At 39.4% G+C, this 25,798-nt stretch overlaps 1 protein-coding gene across 5 annotated transcripts in view; it reads right to left on the reverse strand.

Annotated features, from left to right (window-relative positions):
* LOC106880254 (uncharacterized) overlaps positions 1–25,798 on the reverse strand; it is a 176,892-nt gene that overhangs the window by 62,863 nt on the left and 88,231 nt on the right. For 3 of the 5 annotated variants that reach the window (XM_089341283.1, XM_089341280.1, XM_089341282.1), the window contains exon 2: positions 1,290–1,313. The exons of the other annotated variants lie outside the window; for them this stretch is intronic. In XM_089341283.1, coding sequence (XP_089197409.1) covers positions 1,290–1,313 — 24 coding nt within the window. The remainder of the gene's footprint in view (positions 1–1,289; positions 1,314–25,798) is intronic. 5 annotated transcript variants of the gene reach the window in all.

Here is a 25,798-nt window from a genome sequence, read left to right on the forward strand (position 1 = left end):
CCACCCCTTTAAGAGAAAAGGGGTAGGTAGGAAGTTAGGTGGGTGGGTGGGTAGGTGATAACAGAGTCTGATGGCATTTCCCCCCTTCTTCCCTTCGCTCCCTCACGCCACCTTCACTGTTGCAATTACAAATACCAAAACCCAACATGGCGGAGACGACGTACACCTCTCACCTGCAGAATTTCTTTATTGTTTACAAAGTGCATGTACACACACACACACACACACACACACACACACACACATTCATTCACAGAAACACAGGCATACTCTCTCACACACATATCCAGCATACACACTGGTACATATCTGCACACACACACACACACTGGCGTGCGCGCGCAGACACACACACACACACACACACACTGACACATACATGCATGCACATTTACACACACATACACACTGTTAGACACACACACACACACACCCACACATACTTGCACATACACACACGCTGACACGTACATACACATTGGTATTCACACACACACACACACACACACACACATATATACACTGGCACTCACACATACACTCACAGACACTAGCACACGCATGCAGAGACACCCACATGCAGAGACGCACACATACAGACTGGCCTTCACACACTTGCAAACACACACACACTTAATATAGATTATATCCCATATTTGTTTTCCAAAAACATGTAGAACTGCATTTATGCTGACTTTACTCAAAGACAATATGCATGTGTGTGTTTGTGCGAATGTAAGCCAGTGTGTGTGAGGGTGTAAGTGTGCTTATGTGTGTAAGCGTGTACAAGTGCTAGTATACATTGCCATGGAAACTTTCTAACAATAATGGTTTCTAACTGGGAGACAGAACAAGGGGTTAAATAAAGGTTACCCAGTAATTATCTAACTGACATTTGTTTTACCATACACCCTCCCTCCAACAAAGAATGAAAAGGCAAAATGACCCCGGTCAAATCTGAACTCAGAATGCAAGGCACACTGCCTAATCAGTCATCCACTATTCCACGGCCCAAAGTGTGATATTGTGTCTTGTATTAAGAGTTGAACCAGCAGTTTGGAGATAAACCTGTGATGCCCCCCAGGTTGTGCAGTTATGTTTTCAGTTGATGCTCTTTGGGTGCAAGAAGAACAAAATATAAGAGGGTCAGGTTACTTGGATATCTAAGAGGAAACGACTGCCAACTGAAGGAGAACAGGGGGCCGGGGACTTGGGTGCTCAAAGACTAAGATTCTAAGATGAGATTCTAGAAAGGCTAAAGTGGGCAATGTGTTTATTTTAAAACTCACTTTAAAAGAGACATGGTGGTTTTCCTACAATGGAGAAATTACAGAGGAAAAAAATATAAATATGTTACAGAAATATAAAAATAATCAAACAAATAAATTGAATAAAAGTGAAAAAAAAACATAAATAAATAAAATAAATGGCAATAAAAATAAAATAAATTTATTTTTCATTTTTTGGTTAATACATAAAAAAATTGGAGGCGACAGATGGTGACCTGTGTTGGCAAGACTTAGTATTATTTACAAAAGTTAACAGAATGTACAAACACTGCTGTGGGGAATGGAAAATTCAATGTTTCAGACAATGTTTCAAGGAAGAATTGATAGGAGAGAAATTAAAGAAAGGCAGCAGATTTTCACATCGTTTTTTGCATATATTTATACACAGAGGAGGTAAAACTCTGTCTTTCTTTAATTTCACCCTTGTCGACTTTCCCTGAAGAAGGGCTGCCCAAAACATTGAAATGTTGAATTTACTACTCCTCATGACAATTTCACTGTACCCTTTTTGTCTAGATTAGGCAATGAGCAAACAAAAAAGATGAAACACCAAAGGGACAACTTTTAACAAATGCTGTATCAGTTTAATGCTTAAAAAGGAAGCAAAGTGTCTTGACATTTCGGACAAAAGTCTTTCATCAGAAAAAAAATAAATAACAGAATGGGAAGAATATAAATGAGGAGAAAAGGTGGGGTGTAAGAAATGAAAATTAATTAATAAGCTTATAGATTAAAGAGACTGATTACTAAACCCATTAGTATCAAGTACAAAAATAAATGGAAACAGAATTTATTATTTAAACAAAGTGCAGTTTTGTAATAAAACAACAGGGAGGGGGGGGGGGAGAATTATTTTACCTGTTGACCTTTGGTATAAAAAAAATAATAATAAAAGGATTTATATCACTGGATTGTAGAGTAGTGCTGACAGCTGTTGGGGGTTTGCAAGCTGATGGATTTGTGTGACACTACTACTAAAAGAGGAAAGATTTTAGGGGTTGCACTACTGAAAGCTGCTGGGTATACTTAGGGTTGTGAAATCAACTCTAATAACTGTTGGATTTGTAGAGTCATCAGTTGAGCAGCCACCACAGGAAGCACATGAGTTTGTATGATCACAACTAAAAGTGGGAGTTTGTATGGGTTCCCTACTAAAAACTGTTTGGTCTGCATGGAATTGTAAAATTACTTCTGGTAGCTGTTGAGGTTGTAGGTCAAACTTTATAAGATGATGTGGATTTGGGGTCACTCTGACTGAAAGTATTTGGCTTGTAGGGTCAATGATGTCAGATTTTGGAAATTGTTGATTGTTGGGTTGTAAGGTAATCATCCTGAGCTGCTGAGATTTAGGGTCATCACAGGAAATTGCTGGATTTGTAGGGTCACAACTATTAGGATGTAAGCACACTGATATTGGGTTAGGGCCTCACTGAAAGCTGTTGGCTTGTGGAGAATCACAATTTAGATCACAATGGGATCTGTAATATCTTGCAGTCATTATTATTAAATGCTAATAATAACACTGTATGTTCTCTTTAGTTGAAACACTGACAACCATAATGAGACTCATTTTGAAAGCAAAAACATATATATACAGTAGCCATCACTTAATACTGCAAATAACAATGACATTTGTATGTGTGTGTGTGTGGGGGGGGGGGGGGGGGTTACATAACTTACTCCTCTAGCATTCAGATTATTTTTTCAAGTGCAATAATTATTATTCATACAGCTTTGGATTAATCATGCATTATCTCATAGCTTTGAGATTTCAATGATGTGATTGTTTATTTTTTTTTTTTTAGAATGACATTATATGGTAGATGTGAAAGACCAGATCCTGCCAGTTTGAACATAAAATAGGTAGAATATTTGGGCCAGATATGGCCAGGAAGGGAAGTGCCTATTGCCTTTTTCAGGGATTCTCAGAAGGATGGGAGAAAAGGGGAAAGTAATTGTAGGACAGCAGTTGTGGGGATAAAAATTTACGACAGAACAGTCTCTGCAAAAGAGAGCCAAGAGTGAAATGGTCAGGTTCAGCCAAGGGATGGATTAAGTGCTTGTGTCATTAGAAAGTGCTTATCGTCTGACAAGCAAGGATTTACAGCTGGAATTAGGGCATGTGTAATGGATTTGAAAGATTTACGACTCTGATTCATCTTCAAATATTTGCTTCCTTTCCATGAGAGAGGTTGGTTTGACTAAAGCTTAAAGGATACACCAAACAAAAACAACATCTACAACTGTTAAAACGACAGCAACAACTACAACTACAATAACAACAAAGTGAATGAGTAATAAGTTAATGAAGAAAATGGTGAAAATTGCCACTTGCTGTGTCTGCGACGTGTCAGATATTTCATTGCGAGTTCAAATGCGTGTAGGACTTACCTGAAAAATAAAATAAAACAAACAGATAAATATCAATAAAAAAAGAAATATGACTGAAAAAGTAATTTTAGCAATCATTAGAATATACAATGTAATCTCATACATACATGCATACATCATCGTTTAGGGTCCATCTCCCATGTTGACATGGGTTGGATGGTTTAACAGGAGCTGGTAAACCAGAGAACGGTGCCAAGCTCCACTGTCTGCTTTGGTATGGCATTTGCAGCTGGATACCATTCCTAACACCAACCACTTTACAGAGTGGAGTGTGTGCTATTTACTTGGCACCAGCACAAGCAATGTCTGCTTTGGCATGGTTTGGTCTTTTTTACTGCTGGATGCCCTTCCTAATGTCAACCACTATACAGAGTGTGTGTGTGTGTGTATTATATATATATATGTGTGAAGGCATATGGCTCAGTGGTTAGAGCACCGAGCTTACGATCATGAGGTTGTGAGTTCGATTCCCGGACCAGGCTGCGTGTTATGTTCTTGAGCAAGACACTTTATTCTACATTGCTCCAGTTCACTCAGCTGTAGAAATGAGTTGCGACATCACAGGTGCCAAGCTGTATCGGCCCCTTTGCCTTTCCCTTGGATAACATCAGTGATGTGAAGAGGGGAGGCTGGTATGCATGGGCAACTGTTGGTTTCCACAAACAACCTTGCCCAGACTTGTGCCTCGGAGGGTAACTTTCTAGGTGCAATCCCATGGTCATTTGTGACCGAAGGGGGGTCTCCTCCTCCTCATATATATATTATTTGTTTCTATGTTCAGTTATAATAAAAACAATTTCACATTCATCTGATTACTCTATGCTTCTGTACAATGCATCGATGGCTTCGCTGGCTGAAACTTTGAAGTCACTGTCAACAACATTCTTATATAAGAATAATATATATAAGTGGCAGTGGACTCAATATTCCAGCCATGACCAACTAATGGTCTAAGTGTATCTAATCCAATGTGTCCTTCCATTTTTAAGAAGGCAGAGTATGATTCCAGATAGATTTGACTGTTATTTCTGGCAGATTGAGTGACTTGACTGAATAGAGGCTTTTTTGTTAAATTGGCTGGGTGGAGGTGGTGGAGGTAGTGTGTTGTTGTTGTTGTTGTTGATGGGGGAAGGCAAGGGTGGCTTGCCTTGTTGCTTCAGGTAGCATATGCTACATTTATGTTACCCCCAGTGGGTGGGACTATTAAGGGTAAGAGCAAGGGTGAGAGAGAGAGAGAGAGAGAGAGAGAGAGAGAGAAAGAGAGATGGCGACATAGAGAGAGAGAGAAAATGAGAGAAACACAAAGATGGATAGAAAGAGAGAGGGAAGCAGAGAATAGAGGGAGAGAGAAACAGAGACAGGAAGAGAGAAAGAGAGAGGATGAAAGATAGAAAAAGAAGAGAAACGCAGAGAGAGAGAGAGGGGGGGTGGGGGGAGCTCATCTCACACTAGGTTGGGTGTGGTGGGGGTGTTAGTTGCTTATGTTGAACATTTAAGAAGCTGAAGGTGATCTCAGGTAATTTAACAAGCCGCCAGCAATTAAAATAGGAGGGGGCCCACAACACACCTTCGTCTACAACATCAACAACTTTGGGGAGAAATTAAAACCTCATTTAGGATACTCGCTGTGATGTGTGCGCGCATGCATGCGCGTGTGTGCGTGTGTCTATATGTACAAACGCATCACAGCTAGTATCATAAACGAGCTTTCAATTTACATATATGTGTGTATGTATGTGTTACATACATGCATGGTGTTGTATGTGTGTGTGTGTGTGTGTGTGCATCAACATATGGTGTTCTGTGCATATCAATGTGTTGTTTTTAAAAGTATTCATGTCATTGTAATTGCTATCATTATCAGTGTTTTCAAAATGCCTTACACACACACACACACACAACCACCACCATCATCATCATGTTCACTTTCCATACTTGCATGGGTCGGATGGAATTTGTTGAGGTGGATTTTTCTGAAGCTGGGTGCCTTTCCTGTCACTAACCTTCGTCTATTTCCAGACACCAAGGCCAGACATGTTTATGCAGAATGTTGCAAAATGAACAACACTGCTTGAATGACAGTGACACTCATTTACAACTGTCTCACAATGTCAAAACAAGGAGACACAAAACACACAAATGCACACACACCTATTTTTCTATGATGGGCTTCTTTCAGTTTCCATCTACTCACAAGGCTTTTGAGCTACAGTAGAAGACACTTGGCTAAGGTGCAATGTAGTGGGACTGAACCTGAAAACATGTGATTGGGGGGCAAACACCACACAGCTATGGCAACACATGACTATGTGTGTGTGTGTATGTATGTGTGTATGTGTATATATATATATATATATATAGATATATGTACACATGTATGTGTGTATGTGTATCAAACTTTTGTCAAACAAATCAGGAAGAGAGAACTCAATACATATTCTAGAGTATATATATGGTTTCAATTAACTGACTTGCTTTTTGTAACTTGCATTTCATGATCAGGATGACATGACACTCAAGCTATGAAAAATAGCTATATATATATATATATATATATATATATATATATATATATATCGAGAGAGAGATAGAGAAACACACACATATTCATTTAGTTGTCTCAGAATTCATAAATCAGAAAAAGTACACATTTGTAACATTAACATACACACACATACATCCATAACATAAACAAAACATATATATATCTATTCCATATACAACACAAAACACACAAGTGCACACGTTAGGTTTCCTCCATGTTATGTTAGTATGGTATTCCTCAAAAATCTTGGCATAATGTGGAATTCGGTAATACAAAACTCATTTTCTCTATTGACTTCCATGTCATGGCAAGATTTCCAAGAAAGCAAACGTCTTTACTACAGGGGCGTGGGGGGGGGGGGGTGTACATGCATGCATTTATGCACAATCATTCACACATATGTACCTAAAAACACCTACACATACACATATACACACACACACGAATATATAAACATATACATACAAACAATACACATACATACCCGTAAGTACATACATAAACACACTCACATATACACAAACTGTATACATAAAGCACATACATAAATACATACATATATATATATATATATACACACACACACACATACATACATGTATACATAAACACACATACACACACAAATACATATATAGGTACATATATAAATACTCACACATACATATATAAATATACACATATACACACAAATACATGCACACACATACACACACACACAAACAACTCTGAAAATGAACCGCAGATTGCCAAACAATTCTTCTCACCTCTGCACAAAATGCTAATTACAGATGCCATAATGCAAGCTGCATCATGGATGGGATAAAGACGTGTCATGGATGGCTCCCAAACACATCTTTCAACACAATCAACATATTATCACACATCATCATCATCATCATCATCAAGATGGCAAGCTGGCAGAATCGTTAGCATGCCAGACAAAATGCTTAGTGGCATTTCGGCTGCCTTTACGTTCTGAGTTCAAATTCTGCTTAGGTCGACTTTGCCTTTCACCCTTTCGGGGTCAATAAATTAAGTACCAGTTGTGTACTGGGGTCGATGCAATCAATTTAACCCCCTCCCTTCAAATTTCAGGCCTTGTACCTATATTCTTTTGTTTCAGTCATTGACTGTGGTCATGCTGGAGCACCGCCTTTGGTCAAGCAAATTGATCCCAGAACTTATTCTTTGTAAGCCTAGTACTTATTCTATCGGTCTCTTTTGCTGAACTGCTAAGTTATGGGGGCATAAACACACCACCATCGGTTGTCAAATGACGTTGGGGGGGACACACAAACATATACACACACATACAGACACACAAACATACATATATATATATATACAACAGGCTTCTTTTAGTTTCCGTCTACCAAATCCACTCACAAGGCTATGGTTGGCCCAAGACTATAATAGAAGACACTTGCGCAAGGTGCCATGCAGTGAGACTGAACCCAGAACCATGTGGTTGGTAAGCAAGCTTCTTACCACACACCCACTCCAGATTATTATTATTATTATTATTATCAGGGTGGCATGCTGGCAGAATTGTTAGCATGCCAGGCATACTGCTTAACTGCATTTAATCCATCTTCATGTTTTGAGTTCAAATTCTGCTGAGGCTGGCTTTGTCTTTCATCCTTTCAGGGTCGATAAATTAAGTACCAGTTCTGTACTGGGGATCAATCTAATCGACTAGTCCCCTCCCCAAAAATTTCGGGCCTTGTGCCGCCTAGAGTAGAAAATATCATTATTATTATTGTTGTTGTTTCTTAATTGATTCCATATGTCGGAAACAACAATGGATGGAATTTTGGCAGGGAGTGGTGTGTGTGTGTGTGTGTGTGTGTGTGTGTGTGTGTGTGTGTGTGTGTGTGTGTGTGTGCGTGCGTGTGTGTATGATGGCATGTATGAGTGCATCTGATTAAAAACAAATGAGAATTTATGTGTCGCTGCTATGCGTGTGCATGATTTTATGTGTGAGTGAGCATATGTGTATACACGTGTGTGTGTGTGTGTGTGTGTGTGTGTGTGTGTGTGTGTGTGTGTGTGTGTATGTATGGATTGATGTATATATACATGTCTGTGTGTGTGTGTGTTTGTGTACAATATGTGTGAAAAGACAAAAGAGAATGAGTGTGTGTGTGTGTGTGTGGAGAAAGAGAGAAGGCAGGTCAAGGTAGATGGTGAGACAGACAGACAGACAGACAAGTAGATACAGAAGGATAGCAGCAGCAGCAGCAGTAATATATATTGATAAGTCAGCAATATTAGTCATAGTTAGAACAGAGGAGACCGAAATAACCAACTGGAATCTACTCTACATCATCACATCCAACATCATCATCACCATAACCATTGTCCTCCTCCTCATCAATAACATTATCATCACAATCATCATGATCAATATCTCCATGACTTTTATCAACCTCATCATGTTCATCATCATCGTCATCATCATCATCGTCATCATCATCACTACATCATCATCATCATCGTCGTCTTCATTATCATCACTACATCATCATCATCTTCATTTCTATCATCACCACCACCACCACCATTATTTCTTTTTCTTTCCAGCGTTAGATGACCACATCTCCAGCAGCACCAAGTGCCCATTACCACAAAGGACGGAATCATCAGGGTCCCAAATGAGGGAACACTTTTCACGCAACAAAGGTCCACTATGTTGTAGCTTGATCAACTTGCTAGAAAAATAGCAGCTAAATCCCTCTGAAATTACCTACTCAACATCTTACAAAAAAAAAAAAAAACGATGCACAGGATAAATGTATCCTTAGATACTCCTAAGCAGGCAGGATGGTCATAACTGGAATTCTTTTGTTCATAGGTCTGCTCAATTAGCATTGCTTTGGGGGTCAAACAACAGATTTAGATGAGAAGGGTTCCAACTGGATCCTGACCAAAGTAGAATGGAAATGAATTCTAGAAGGCACAATTGGTGCCTTAGACTGAACTGGTTGCAACACCCTGGGTACATTGGCTTTGGGGTACCCTAACCCATTAGCAATCAGATTACCCTGTCAAATGTAATGCTTATTGATTCACATTCTTTTGAATTAATCATTATCTTGTCACTTCAAGATTTTGACAATATTCTTTTATTCTGTTATTCTTTCATTCTTTCATTCTGTTATTCTTTCATTCTTTTATTCTTTCATTCTGTTATTCTTTCATTCTTTTATTCTTTCATTCTGTTATTCTTTCATTCTGTTATTCTTTCATTCTTTTATTCTTTCATTCTGTTATTCTTTCATTCTTTTATTCTTTTACTGGTTTCTGTTATCTTTTGTGACCAATGTAACACACATTGGGATGTTACTGAAGGTCTTGGTGGTGGCAGTGGTGGTGATGGTTTCCAAGGAGGTTGGGGGTGAGGGCAGTTGTGGTTATGTTGATGGTGATGGTGGTGGTGGTGGGGATGGTGTTGATGGTGGTGAGGGAGGTGATGATGGTGGTTGTGGTGATGCTGATGGTGGTGGGGATGGCGTTGATGGTGGTGATGATGTTGATCATGATGATGATGGTGATGGCATTGATAGCGGTAATGGTGGTCGGGGTAGTAAATGCAGTGGTGGTGGTGAAAATACCATTTCAGTGGTGAAAGTATTCATGACAGAGACAAAGACAGTGGGTGAGCATGGGTGTACGTATACATGCATATGTGTGTGTGTGTGTGTGTGTGTGTGTGTGTGCATGCACTACATGACTCTCACCCCCACACCAATTCCAAAACACATCACATACCATGAGATGTGGAGAAAGAAGCAGAGGGGGTGGGGGAGAGGGAGGATGGTGGTAGATACTGTGAGTCAAAGCAGGAAAGTTGGTAACAGTCTCTGGAAGAGAGGACTAAAAATTCTAACAGTGGCTGAGTCAAAGAACCAGCTTCTTCCTACAAAGAACAGTCATGATGATGAGGGTGATGAGGATGATGATGATGATGACGACAGTGGTGGTGGTGGTGGTGACGATGATGGTTGCGGTGGTGGTGGTGGTAGTGGTGGTGGTGGTATTGTTGATGACGGTGATGTGATGACGACAGTAATGGGGATATTGCTGACAGGTGGTGACAGCCGTGGTGGTGGTGGTATTGATGGTGACGACTATGCTGGTCCTGATGGTGATGCGATGACGACAGTAATGGGGGATACTGCTGACAGAGGTGGTGATAGTGATGATGATGATGATCTCTGCAAGTCAAGGCATAAGGAAGAAAGAATAAAGAGGAAGATGTAAGGAAGAAGACAAAGATAGAAAAGAAGAGGAAGAATTGAAGAAGAAGAATGGAAGAAGAAGAAGAAGAAGAAGAAGAATTGAAGAAGAAGAAGAAGAATGGAAGAAGAAGAAGAAGAAGAAGAATGGAAGAAGAATGGAAGAAGAAGACGAAGAAGAAGAATTGAAGAAAAAGAAGAAGGAGGAGGAGAAGAAGAATTGAAGAAGTTAAAGGAAAAGAAAAAGAGAAGAGAGAAAAAGACGAGGAAGATAAAGAAAACAAAGATGATGAAGATGAAGAAAAGCAAAGAAGAAAAGAAAAAGAAGAAAAAGAAGAGAAGAAAAGGAGGAGGAGGATCATATTTTTGAAAAATTGAATTTATTAGCTGTAAATAGGTGAAGTGAAAGGGGAAAAAAAAACTGGAAGAATTAGTAAGATTAGCTCCTCACCACCACCACCACCACAAACCCAGCATAGAAGACTATTGACATAGTAACCATGTTTTACTATTTAGAACTGGAAGGAAAGGGGGTGGGAGCCGTCAGGGGAACAGGGTGTGAGAGGGGTGCGTGGCTATTTGTTTATTTGTTTGTTTTTTATTAGGTCTTTCATGGAGTGACGGGGTGGGGGTGTGGTGGGTGTGCCATGGTGGCTGTGAAGAATTCCATTTTCTTTTGTTTAAACAATGGTGGTGGCATTGGTGGTGGTAGTGGTTGTGGGTGGGGGGTGACATAAACAAATGACATACCTATTGTATGTCTATTGACAGACTGGCATGACATACAGGGACATTTCAGACAGACAGAGAAAGATGCGCGCGCGCACACACACACACACACACACACACAGCCTAACAAACACACCTTGACCTACATTACAGCATTGATATATTGTGTCATGGCCAAATGCATAAACAAAAAAATAAATAAACCAATTAGCCACTGAAAAACAGGTGTGTGTGTGTGTGTGTGTGTGTGTGTGTGTGTGTGTGTAGTCTTTTACTGTTTTACTTGTGTCAGTCATTTGATTGCGACCATGCTGGAGCCCCACCTCAAAAAGGGCTTTCTTCATAGAAATCAGCACAAGGACTTATTCTTTGTAAGCCTACTACTTATTCTATCAGTCTCTTTTGCCAAACTGCTAAGTTACGGGAATATAAACACACCAACATCAGTTGTCAAGCCAGTGCCCCCTGACTGGCTCCCGTGCCACTGGTATGTAAAAAGCACCATCCAAACATGGTCGATGCCAGGTCAGTCTGCTTGGTTCCTGTACCGGTGGCGCATAAAAAGCACCATCTATAAATATATATACATATATATATATACATACAAGCATACACATTATTTATATATACATACATACATACATACATACACACACTATTTATACATACATATATACACTATTTATACATACATGTGTATATATATATATATATATATATATATACACACACACACACACACACATACACACACACACACACACACACATATATATATATATAGCATTGGAAACGAGGGAGAAAGGGGGAGAGACAGACAGATTACTCAGCTGAACAGATAGGTGTATATACTAATAAAAAGAAGAAGAAAAAAACAGACACAAAGAGAGGTACCTCTCTCTCCATTAGTCATAGGATTGTGCTTTAGAGAAACAAAAAATAAGATAGTTTATGTAAACAGAAAACACTACACACACACACACACACACACACACACACAAGTGCCATTGATGAATGAGTCAATCAGAATTTGACCTTTCATGATAAAAGATATTCCTTATTGGGTAATCAATCTCATTGGCTTTAAGTTTAGGTAGGTATTTACACACACACACACACACACACACACACACCAACACCAATAAATAGTTTGTGAAAATATAAGGATACAATGCACCACCAGGAATTGAACTCATGACTTTATGATCGTGAGCTGTATACCCAAACCACTAAGCCACTTGCCTTCACCATAACAAAGCACAGACTATTCACAGTCTCCATCAACCAAATTCACTCAAGGCAAAAAAACCCATATCGTCCCGTTTTTGTCTTTTATGTTGTTGCATGTCCTTTAATGTTTTTGTATGCGAGGCCCTTGTGGCTAATAAAAGAATATAACTTACCCCATCCCACCAAAATTGTGGATTTTGAGACAAATTTGAAACCATTATTATTTTCCTTCCATTTTAATTTTATTTTTTTATTACAAATAAGAATGTATACAAATAAAAACATAAGAACACCCCTACCCCGACCACCACCACCACCACTGAACTGAAAAATGAGACCAAAAGGTCAACAGCCCCCACCAACCACCACCACCACCTCTGCCAAAACTACAGCAGCCATGAAAACTTGATGTTAACAGGAAGATTAGCAGGAAAGCTGGAGTAATTTGTCTTTTTGGTGTATTTTATTACAATGTCCAGACCTGCCCTGCTTATTGCAGTGGCAGGAACTGTGTGGTGGTGGTAGTAGTGGAGAGAGAGAGGGAGAGACAGAGAGAGAGAGACAGAGAATGAGAGAGAGAGAGATAGAGAGAGAGAGAAAGAGATGAGCACTTTGGGATAATGGATGCCTGTGTATGGATGTTCACAAGTATGTGTATATAGGCATATAAACACATGCAAGAGAGAGAGAGGAGAAACCAGTAAAAGAATATATGCATTTTGTCTGTCTGTCTGTCTGTGTCTATCTATCTTTGTGTGTGTGTTTACAAGAAATTAGTTGTGATCAAACCAGCAGAATGATAGGGTCTGCTAAGTTTAAAAATTTATGTAAGACATGCCATCATTAAGAAACCCCTGTGACTCCCTCAAGAATTTGAGGGCCCAAAACAAAAGGGACGGACACACATACACACACTATTTGATAACATTTTGATTCTGGATCAATCTTACTATTAAATAATATTTCTAACTCTTAAAGCAGAAAGCTGGCAGAGTGGTTAGCACGCCGGACGAAACACTTGGCGGTATTTCGTCTGTCTTTACTTTCTGAGTTCAAACTTCACCGAGGTTGACTTTGCCTTTCATCCTTTTGGGGTCGATAAATTAAGTACCAGTTGCGTACCAGGGTCGATCTAATCAACTGCGCTCCCCCCCACCTCCACAAAAATTTCAGGCAGAAATGAATATTTGTAATTCTTAACAAATATGTTGAGTACCACTTGGTTTTATTTGCCCACTTGAAATATATGAATATTTAGTATTATGTCGAGTTGCTCGTCTAGAAAAGCAATTAACAATAAACTGAAGAGTTACTTAATACTTTTGGTGGAGGACATGTTTAAAAAATGGAAAAATAATCCAGAATCCTTTGTCTGGTACCTGATTGATCCCAATAGTAGTCATGGAATGTGAAGGTAGCTGTAGAAAATTTAGTAACAGTAATAAATAGTTTATCCTTATCTAATACAAGCCAATGTTAACAAATTCACCATTCAAAATAGTTAAGTCTAAAGGGAGATAATTGAGAAAGACTTGAAAGTTAACATAAAATTGTAAGCATGTAAAGTAAATATAACAAATAATCCAGAATCCTTGTTTGGGACTAGATCGATCCCAAAACATAATCAGTTCGTGCCAGTCATGAGGCCAAACATCCCTGAACAACATAGCAGATCTCAACAGAAGCGCCAAACTAAGTTGTGTGTTAGATCTAATTACAGATCATCCAATAATATATATATACAGACCATCCAATACATATCCAATACAATTACAGATCATCCAATAATATATAAATATATATATATATGACAGGCTTCTTTCAGTTTCCGTCAACCAAATCCACTCACAAGGCTTTGATCAGCCTGAGGCTATATTAGAAGACACTTGCCCAAGGTGCCACGCAGTGGGACTGAACCTGGAACCATGTGGATGATAAGCAAGCTACTTACCACACAGCCACTCCTCTGCCTATACATAATACAAATACATATACATATACATATACACACATCCATACACATCCACGCATAAACATGTACACACACATGTAATGTCATGAGAATATATGACGTTGTGTGTGTGTGTGTGTGTGTGTGTGTGTGTGTGTGTTTGTGCAGCAGTTGATTAGCCCCTCTCTGAAGAGATGAGAATGGGGTGATTTCAGTGCAACCAATAATGTATGAACAAGGGAGGAGTTGTAGGTGGGGGAGAAAACACACAGCTAATAAATGTCACTCTTATATATAGAGTGAGTGTGTGTGTGTGTGTGTGTGTGTGTGTGTGTGTGTGTGTGTGTGTCATAAATGACTTAACGTTATGCTAGTATGGAAAGCGGACATTAAAAGATGATGATGATATATACATATATACACACAAAAACACACACACATGTATATATATATATATATGTATATATATATATACACACATACTCATGCACATACACACACATACATACATATATAAATACACATACACACATATACACACATATATATATACATATATACACATACACACACATATATATATACACATCTATATATATACACGTACACACATAAATAAATGCATACATATATATATATATATATATAGACATACAAATAAATATGTGGAATAATAAAGCTCATTCATTTATGGACCACAGTGTTATGTGTATGTATGTATATATGCATGCAGATGTGTGTGTGTGTGTGTGTGTGTGTGTGTGTGTGTGTGTGTATTATGGGTGTAGATGAAAGAGTATGAGGGTGGGTGGGCAGTGGAAGGTTTATAGGCTTCTGAGTAAAATTTATTACTATCAATAAAATCATGCCCCCTCCCACCCTGGGCCCCACATCTTTATTTCTTTTCATTTTCGTATTTTCTGACAGCAAACATAGACACCAGGAAGATTAGAGAAGTAGGGTGAGAAAGAGAAAAGAGAGAGGAGAGACATAGAGAGAGAGAGTGGAGAAAGTATTGAGAGGTGAAAGGAGAGAGAGGATGAAAAGGTAGATACAAGAGAGAGGGAGAGAGAGAGAGAGAAAGAGAGAGGGAGAGAGTAAGATTAAAAGAAGGGAAAATCTCCAAAAGCCTTCACAAATATGAAAGCAAGATGGCACCAGCAAACATGGTTTTTGTTTTACAGATGGATTTTAGTAACCAAATCCAACAACTGGTCATGTATCTTGAGCCAACAGGAGAGCAGCTACACGGTCAAATATTCCTCAAATCAAACCCTACTCTCTTAAAAAAGAAGGAAAGCTGCATTAGATAATGCAAACCTAGATGCACACAACAGATGCAGCATGGTCAAATGTTTTTAAGAAGAAATAAATAAATATTATTTGAAGCTGAAATTACAGACTCACGTCTTGTAACTCTGGAGTGATTATACCATTGTGTATATTTTGGTTCCCTTTTCTTCTCACTATCTCCTCATAGATACAACACGGACCTTCATGTATATATACACATATCTATATACATATAAGTGGAGGCGCAATGGCCCAGTGGTTAGGGCAGCGGACTTGCGGTCATAGGATCGCAGTTTCGATTCCCAGACCGGGCATTGTGAGTGTTTATTGAGCGAAAACACCTAAAGCTCCATGAGGCTCCGGCAGGGGATGGTGACGAACCCTGCTGTACTCTTTCACCACAGCTTTCTCTCACTCTATCTTCCTGTTTTTGTTGTACCTGGAATTCAAAGGGGCCAGCCTTGTCACACTGAATATCCCCGAGAACTATGTTAAGGGTACACGTGTCTGTGGAGTGCTCAGCCACTTGCACGTTAATTTCATGAGCAGGCTGTTCTGTTGATTGGATCAGCTGGAACCCTCGATGCTGTAAGCGACAGAGTGCCAACAACATACATATAAATACACACACACGCATGTATATACATATATATATATATATATATATATATATATACATACATATACATACACAAAAATATATATGTAGAAAGGAGATGCAACAGTATGTAATTTAATGGAATAAACCATTTGCTGAGAGGGCTAGGAAGGGTTGAAACAAACAGATCAGTTGGTCTTTGGGCATTTGGTGTGTGTATATATGTGTGTGTGTGTGAGAAAGAGAGACAGAGACAGAGAGACAGAGAGAATGTGTGTGTGTGTGTGTGTGTGTGTGTGTGTGTGTGTGTGTGTGTGTGTGTGTCTCTCTCTCTCTTTCTCTCTCTCTTAATACCCTTCTCCACTACTGTCCCCCAACCCCACTCACCATCCACTGGACAGATGAGATGCCATAACATTCCTGCAAGCTCCTACAGACATGTACATGTGTATGTAATCCATTAAGTCAGCCTCATTAAGTGTGTTGACAGGGAAGGGGGGGTCTGTGGCGCTAAAGAAAGCCCAGGACTATGGCACGGGGTGGGGGTGGGGCGGAGTGTGTGGTGGCAAGGGGTTGAGTGAAGATTAAAGAAACTGTCCCCCTTTCAGATATAGGACCTGACACTACCTTCCAGCCCTTAACACCCAGCTCCGCCCCCCCCACCACCACACCCCGCCCACCACCACCACACCCCACCACCCATTCCAGCAAGAAATAACAACAAACACTTATACAAACACTTCCATCTTAAGAACATTGACAACAAGTTCAACATCAATCAGAAGCTATCCACCCTCGGCCACCCCCCAACAAACACCACACCCTGCCAGAGTGAGGATAGGGCTGGGTTGGCTGGCAGTGGACAGGAGGAGGAAGAGGATTATAAAAGACTAAATTGATTCCATTTTTCGGGAGTTATTTTTATTTTTTTTATTTTTTTTATTTTTCAAATGAGCAGTAACTTGGATAAGATCCACAACAAAATACTTCTTCCTTTTTTTTTTGTCAATTTGTGTTGTAATGATAGGGGACACGCCAACTAAATTACTGTAATTCTTAGGAAACACACAGAACATGTGTTGGAACAACAACAACAACAACAACAACATGCTCAAAAAATTGCTCTTTTAGGGACTTTGAGGGTTTTGAGATTGGTCATTGGGTGTTAGGTATCTTCCACAACACTTAACATCTAGGTACCAAGTTTATAATTCATGGAAAGAGACATGCTCCCCACCCCACAAGAGAGACCTTGTGAGACCTTTGACAACAGGTTGCCATCTGCTGTCACAGAATTAACTGGAGCAAAGGAAATCAAGAGCTCTGAGAAGTAAAATTTAATAATAATATTAACAATAAGGCATAGGCTTGCTTCCCAACCACATGGTTCCTGGTTCAATCCTACTCTCACCAACAAACAATATTAATATTGTAATATGGGGGAGACCCCCTTCGGTCACGAATGACCATGGGATTGCACCTAGAAAGTTACCCTCCCAGGCACAAGTCCGGGCAAGGTTGTTTGTGGAAGGCCAGCAGTTGCCCCTGCATACCAGCCTCTCCTCTCCACACCACTGATGTTATATCCAAGGGAAAGGCAAAGGGGCCGATACAGCTTGGTACCAGTGATGTCGCAACTCATTTCTACAGCTGAGTTAACTGGAGCAACGTGAAATAAAATGTCTTGCTCAAGAACACAACACACAGCCCAGTCTAGGAATCAAACTCACAACTTCATGATCGTAAGCTCGACGCTCTAACCACTGAGCCATGCGCCTTCACTAATTGCAATAATTATTGGGACAACTGTAGTACCAAAACCCACCAAAAATATGAAAAATAATGATGCCGATTATAGGTATCAACAATAGGGCAGATGGAAAATGAATTCCTCAGTAGGCGCCATTCTGTACTGTAATACACATAGATGGAGTCTCACATATGTAATAGTATAGTGAGCTGAAAAACTGATTAACCGAAATTATCTTTCTAATTAATTCTGATACCTGAGTCAATGTAATTGCCTAATCACTCTTCCCCCCAAACGTTTTATTCTGGAGATCACTAAAATTAAGCAGCACATACCAGTCAAAGCAATTTTTTGGCATTTCTTGCAGGAATCATTCTCAAGTAATTTTCAGTCCCTTCTATGTTGATTCCTAGTGCTCCTACAATCATTGGTAGTGTAACCACCTTCAGATGCCACACATTTTTTTTTTACCATTTTCTATAAGCCAGTTTTTATATTTCCCAAGCTTGTCAAATTCTTTTGCCACAATATTATGATCACAAAAGATACTCATATCAAGAGTTAGTCTTTATTATTATTATTATTATTATTATTATTATTATTATTATTATTATTAAAGCAGCAAGCTGGCAGAATCGTTAGCATGCCAGGCGTCTACTGCTATGGTCTGAGTTCAAATTTCACTGAGGTCGAATTTGCCTTTCATCCTTTCAGGGTCAATAAATTAAGTACCAGTTGAATACTGGGGACATTGTAATTGACTATACCCCTCCCCCAAATTTCAGGCCTTGTGCCTAGAGTAGAAAAGATTATTATTGTAATTAAGGTGGTGAGCTGGAAGAATTGTCAGCATGCTGGACAAAATTCTTAGAGGCATTTCATCTATCCTTATGTTCTTTTCTACTCTAGGCACAAGGCCTGAAATTTTGGGGGAGGGAGGCCAGTCGATAAGATCGACCCCAGTATGCAACTGGTACTCAATTTATCGACCCCCAAAAGGATGAAAGGCAAAGTCGACCTCGGCAGAATTTGAACTCAGAACGTAAAGACAGACAAAATACTGCTAAGCATTTCGCCCGGGATGCTAACGTTTCTGCCAGCTCCCCACCTTATATTCTGACTTCAAATTCCACCGAGGTCTACTTTGCTTTTCATCCTTTCGGGGTTGATAAACTAAGTACCAGTGAAACACTGGGGTTGAGGTAATTGACTACTCGCCTCCCAGCAAATTTCGGGCTTGGTGCCTATTGTATTAAGGATAACTATTGTTATTGCTAAGGCAGCAAACTGGCAAAATTGTTAGCACACCAGGTTTAAGCTTTTCGTCCATCTTCATGTTCTTAGTTCAAGTTCTGCTGAGGTCGACTCCCCACAAAGTTTCAGGCCTTATGCTTATAGTAGAAAGGATAATTATCATTATTGTTGTTGTTGTTATTAGCACGTTGGACAGAATAATCTCTGATATAAGAGTATGGACTTTCAAGATAGCCAACCTATCTTTTATAAGAATTACTATGAATTCTCTAGCCTTCCTGATTTTCCTGCTTTTCTGCTTAATATTTTATACTCACTTCTGTCGTATCATTAATCATTAAATGTTCTATCCATCTTTTATTTAATTATACTTTCATTAGCTCGACTGACACATTGCCCAGAGCCAACACTTGTTTGTCTGGATGCCATCTTCCTTTTGTTTGACATTGAATTTTTATGTATCTGATCTTTTCCGAGCAATAACTGTCTCTATCTATTATATACATCTTCTCAAAATATTCTTACTACTTAATATGTATCATCATCATCATCATCATCATTGTGTAATGTCTGTATGGCATGCAAAAACACTTTGAAATATCTGCCACTGGGACTTGAACCGATGACCTATGAGTATGTGGCCCAATAATGCCCCCACACCGACTGACTCCTTTTACTTAGTCAGCCACTCTACCTCTACTCATACAGGAGGTACACATACCTGCACACAGGAAAATGTTTGGCTGGCTGGCTGGCTGGCTGGCTGGCTGGTTGATTGATGGATTGTAGACAGAGGGAGACAGACAGACAGACAGGTAGGGCAGATATGATAATAATGTACATATATAGATATAATACAGCTATTTCAGTATGAAAGAACATAAGAAAAAGGAGGGGGGAAGGAATGTAAAGACAATAAGTTAAGGGGGAGAAGAGGGTAGCGAGAGGGGGGGGGAGGAGAAATATGGAGTAGGACAAGGAGTACTGGGGAGGGGGGGGGGTAGTGTGTTTAAGACAAAGAAATTGTGAAGAACTGGTTATTATGGGTGTCAAGTATGTTGTGTCAGTTATCAATGCACCCCCTCACATCTACACCTGTGTGTGTGTGTGTGTGTGTGTGTGTGAATGAAAGGGTTTCACTCTAGTCTTGTGTGTTGGGTATGCAGGGTGTGAAAGGGCTCCACCCTAGTCATGTGTATGCATTTGTGTGTGTGTGTAGGGTAAGGGTAAGGGTTGGAAAGAAAAAAAGAAGGAAAGCCATGTACTTAAAATATGGAATGGTGGGGATGGGGAGGGAATGGCTGTGAAAAACACTTTTAGAAAAATGGGTAAAAATACCCCTTTAAGATGGAAATAAGCAGCCAGCAGCTGCTGTAGAAAATTGAACTCAGTACCTCTGAAATTCTGGCTGAGTGCTCTGTACCATTGAGCTAAATGACCCCAACACATGTTGCACTTCTTTTAATTTTCTGTCTCTCAAATTCACTTGCAAATATTAGGTTGGCCCAGGACTGTAAGAGAAAACACTCGCTCAGGGTGCCATGCAGTGGGGCTGAACCCAGAACCATGTGGTTGGGAAGCAAACTTAACAACATAGTCACATATATAAAATGTGTGTGACCCTAGCCCTTTCATTCTGTCACATAATCAGAAGAAATATTTGACTCCATATTAATGAAAACAATGATATAATAGTTAACCATTTGCTAGAATAAGTACCAGACAGAACTAAGTATTGTTGGGCAGATCCAGCTTGGCCTCAGTCTGATGACAGAGGAAACTAAAATATATAAAAATGAAGCAAGTGTCTTCTAGTTTAGCCCCGAGTCAACCAGTGCCTTGTGATTAAGATTGGTAGATGAAAACTGTGATGAAGCTCATTGACTGGTAATGTCTTTTTGAAGTCCCCTGATAAAACTAATGTAACTCTTCTCATAGATTTGTTGTTGCGTCTTATGTCCTGTAAGGTCTTACCAAGAGCTTCCATTGCACCTCTATGTGACATGGTGCATTCATCCCAAATGATAAGGTGGCATTGGCACAACGCTTCTGCTGAACCTGAATCTTTGCTTATGTTATAAATTGGACTGTCGTTGTAAAGTAAGCTTCTTAACCACACAACCATGCCTGCACCTATAATAATGAAGAATTTAGGAAAAGAACTTTGACACTATTAATCTAGGTGGTAAGCTGGCAGAATCGTTAGCACACTGGGTAAAATGCTTAAGTGGTATTTTGTCCATTTTTATGTTCCGAGTTCAAATTAGCCCAAGGTTGATTTTACCTTTCATCCTTTTAAGATTGATAAAATAAGTACCAGTTGAGTACTGGGGTCAATGTAATCAACTAGCCCCTGCCCTCAAATTTGCTAACCCTGTGCCAAAATTTGAAACCATAATTAATTTACTGTTTGAAACGTTTCCATGGAAGATCATCTAAATCATTTTAAAACAAGCTTATATCAGAGAGCCAGGTGTGGTCTCAGGTGGGTTGGTACCAAAGAGGTTAATTGCATTCAGGGCCTTACAAGGTAAACAAAACAAGGATTTTTTTTTCCCCTCCTTTGCCTCACCAATTTTATTCCAATATCAAAATAGGAGAAATACATTCCAAGTGGGATGTGTCAATTGTATCACACCATCTTGTAATTAATTATGTAACATCTGCAACAAAGGTGAGTGAGTCACCTTCTGAGAATATTATGGGTACCATATTGTATCACCTCCAATAGAACTCAGGAAACCTTAATTGTCTGGTAAACAATTAAGGTTCTTTATGGTTACATCTCAAAACACTTTTACCGCTAAGAAGGGGCTGAAGAATCTTCAACATAATTAAGATATCCACTTCCCCACCACCATACATACATACATATACATATATACATATATATATAAAACCAAACCTATTTATGACATCATTCTTATATCATATATGCATACCCCCCACCATCACAAAACAGCAGGCGTATGGGTGTCAATACATGTGTGTGTATGTATAATATATACACACACAGATAGATAGATAGATAGATGTATACAAGATATATACACACATAAAAGAAAAGCGAACCTTTTTATGACATAATTCTTACATTAAGTGCTCATACTTCTCCCATCAAAACACAACAGCTGTATGCATATATACATGTATGTATATATATATATATATATATATATATATATTTATATATATATATATATATATATATATATATATATTTATTTATATATATATATATATATATATATGTAGGCATGCATGTATATTGTTTGTGTGTGTATGTACATTTGTACCTAAGAGTATGTATGTACATATTTTCTTTATTACTTAATCAAAAACAGAAACAATGCCTATGATCCCATTTTTTTAGGGGCTCCAAGACCGATGGGAGGGAGACAGGGAGAGAGGGAAGGAAGGAGGAAGTTATTCTCAGAGTGGGACACCTCCCTCCCTCCAGATATGAATGCTAACAACACAGTGGACACTGTTAAAGGCACACAAGACCCAGGTAGGGTTGCTAGACCAGAAGTCTGATTAAGTCTACCACACACACACATCAGAAAGTGTGATGTAGGTGTGTGTGAGTGCTCAATGTGTGCATATAGGGGTGTTTTTTGAGGGGGAGGTCTGACATGGTGCCCAGTTTAATTTATGACACTAACCAGCTGGTCCCTGGGATCATCCACTCCAGGGGCCTATCAGGGGCAAACTCTGCAAACAGCTCATAGTAAGCATTCAGCAGGATTGGATATCAACCTCATCAATCATGTAAGCCTAGAGTCTAGCTGGGAGGGCTTGCTGATAACATCAGGGACACTGGCCCCTCTTCCTTCTGGGACTAACAGAAAGAGAGAGAGAGAGGATGAGAAAGAGAAGGAAAGAGAGAAGGACAAAATGACAAAGATAGAGAGATAGAAAGACAAAAAGACAAAGAGAGAAAGAGGGAAATCTCTCTCTCTCTCTGATATATATATATATATATATATATATATATTTAGAGAGAGAGAGAACTAGAAAGAGAAGGAGATAGAAAGATATATAGGTAGAGAAATAACTATTAACTAACAACAAACAGCAGCCTTATCCTCGTGTCCCCACCCCTATTCTGTCATCTTTGAGCTTGTTTTACATCCAATTTTCATGCATGCAAGGGGAGGTGGAGGTAGGAGAGGGTTGTTATCATGGTTGATTTTGTTGTTGTTGGTTGTTGTTGTTGTTCTTGAACAGGAACAATTGTTTTTACAGCTGGACAGATGTCCTCCCCACACCCTCCCCCCACGACTCTACCACAAACCATACAACCATGAAGTAGGAATGGAATATGATTTTGGAGGGAAGGCAAGGCCTTGTTTTTTTTGGGGGGGGGGTTGTGTTTTGGAGAACTGGGAGGGAGGGAGGGGTAATTCTTTTTGGAAGCTAGTAGAGTTTGTATGTACTTTGTCCCCCTCATCCCCACCCCCCAGGAGTGATAGCTTGAATTTTATGACAAAGTAGGTAATGTGTTACAATGTTTTAAGTACCTTTAACCTCACATCCACTGAACCCCCCCTCTCTCTCTCTCTCTCTTTCTCCCTTGTCTCTCCTCCTCCTCCCTCTTTCTGCCTCTCCTTCTCTTCCTTTCTGGTCAAATACTCTCTGGCCTTATGATATTGCTATAACAGAAAGCCATGGAGACAGGAGGAATGCTGCATTGGCTTGAGAAATAATCTTGACTCAAGCACAAAGAAACACCAGATGCGGATCTGTTTCTGCAATACATAAATATTTATATGCATACATAATATATATACATCTATATATACATATAATGCACAAACATAGGCGAAGGAGTGGCTGTGTGGTAAGTAGCTTGCTTACAAACCACATGGTCCCGGGTTCAGTCCCACTGCGTGGCATCTTGGGCAAGTGCCTTCTACTATAGCCTCGGGCCGACCAATGCCTTGTGAGTGGATTTGGTAGATGGAAACTGAAAGAAGCCTGTCGTATATATGTATATATATATATGTATGTGTGTATGTGTTTGTATGTCTGTGTTTGTCCCCCCAACATCGCTTGACAACCGATGCTGGTGTGTTTACGTCCCCGTAACTTAGCGGTTCGGCAAAAGAGACCGAAAGAAAAAGTACTAGGCTTCCAAAGAATAAGTCCTGGGGTCGATTTGCTCGACTAAAGGCGGTGCTCCAGCATGGCCGCAGTCAAAAGACTGAAACAAGTAAAAGAGTAAAAGAGTAAAACAGCTGTATTAGACAGTGTAAGGCACACAGGATATACTGGAGTGTACACTCACGCACATGCATGCATATATATATATACATACATATATATATATATATACACATACATGCACTCACACACACCACTTTTTTATGTGTTTCAGTAATTTGACTGTGGCCATGCTGGAGCACTGCCTTTAGTCGAACAAATCAACCCCAGGACTTATTCTTTTGTAAGCCAAGTACTTATTCTATCGGTCTCTTTTGGCGAACTGCTGAGTTACAGGGGATGAAAACACACCAACATCGGTTATCAAGTGATTGGGGGGGGGGGGGTGTATATATGTATGTATATATATATATGTATATATATATATATATATATATATATATAACGTATCAGAAAAAAGTGATGACATAAGTATGAAGCAGTGAATTACATCAAACTGAGAAACAAAAAAACAAAACCAAAAGAATCCCACCCAGACCCTTAATAGGACACGCCTCATTTCATTCTCTGTTTTAACCATTTTCTACCTTATTTTCCTTGTTTTGGTTCACACTTCTTTAGGGGTAGAGGGGTTAGCATTCGAAATTTTAACAGATGATATCTGCCTGTTCTGTTTATTTACCTGTAAAATAAAACTTGCAAAACAAAACTTACGTCTAAAGAGCAGAACATGTTGAAGGCAGCAACCCCTATGTGGTCAATCAAATTGCAAGAAATGACAGTCAAATCTCCTTGAAATCACACCTTTTTTTTTTTTTTTTACCTTTTACTTGTTTCAGTCATTTGACTGTGGCCATGCTGGGGCACTGCCTTAAAGGGACGTAAACACACCAACAGCGTTTGTTAAGCGATGGTGGGGGACAAACACAAGCACACACATATATATACATATATATATATACATATATATATATGTATATATATATACATACATATATATACATACATATATATACATACATATATACACACACACATGACAGGCTTCTTTCAATTTCCATCTACCAAATCCACTCACAAGGCTTTGGTCAGCCTGAGGCTATAATAGAGGATACTTGAACCTGGAACTATGTAATTAGGAAGCAAGCTTTTTATCACACAGTCATGCTTGCACTCTTAAGATCCCTATTTTTCTTTTCTTCCACCCCCACCCCTCCTTTGGGCCCCATAAATAAAGGATCAATCCAGCAGAGCAGAGTGGATTAGTTGCCAGAGTGCAGCCGAACAAGCTGTCTTGCAATTTCTGTTCCAGATCTTTGCATCCCAACTTCAAGTCCTACTCACCATCTCGTGTAGCGTGA

Source organism: Octopus bimaculoides, chromosome 24 (assembly GCF_046866305.1).
Source record: "Octopus bimaculoides isolate indiv1 chromosome 24, ASM4686630v1, whole genome shotgun sequence".
NCBI lineage: Eukaryota > Metazoa > Mollusca > Cephalopoda > Octopoda > Octopodidae > Octopus > Octopus bimaculoides.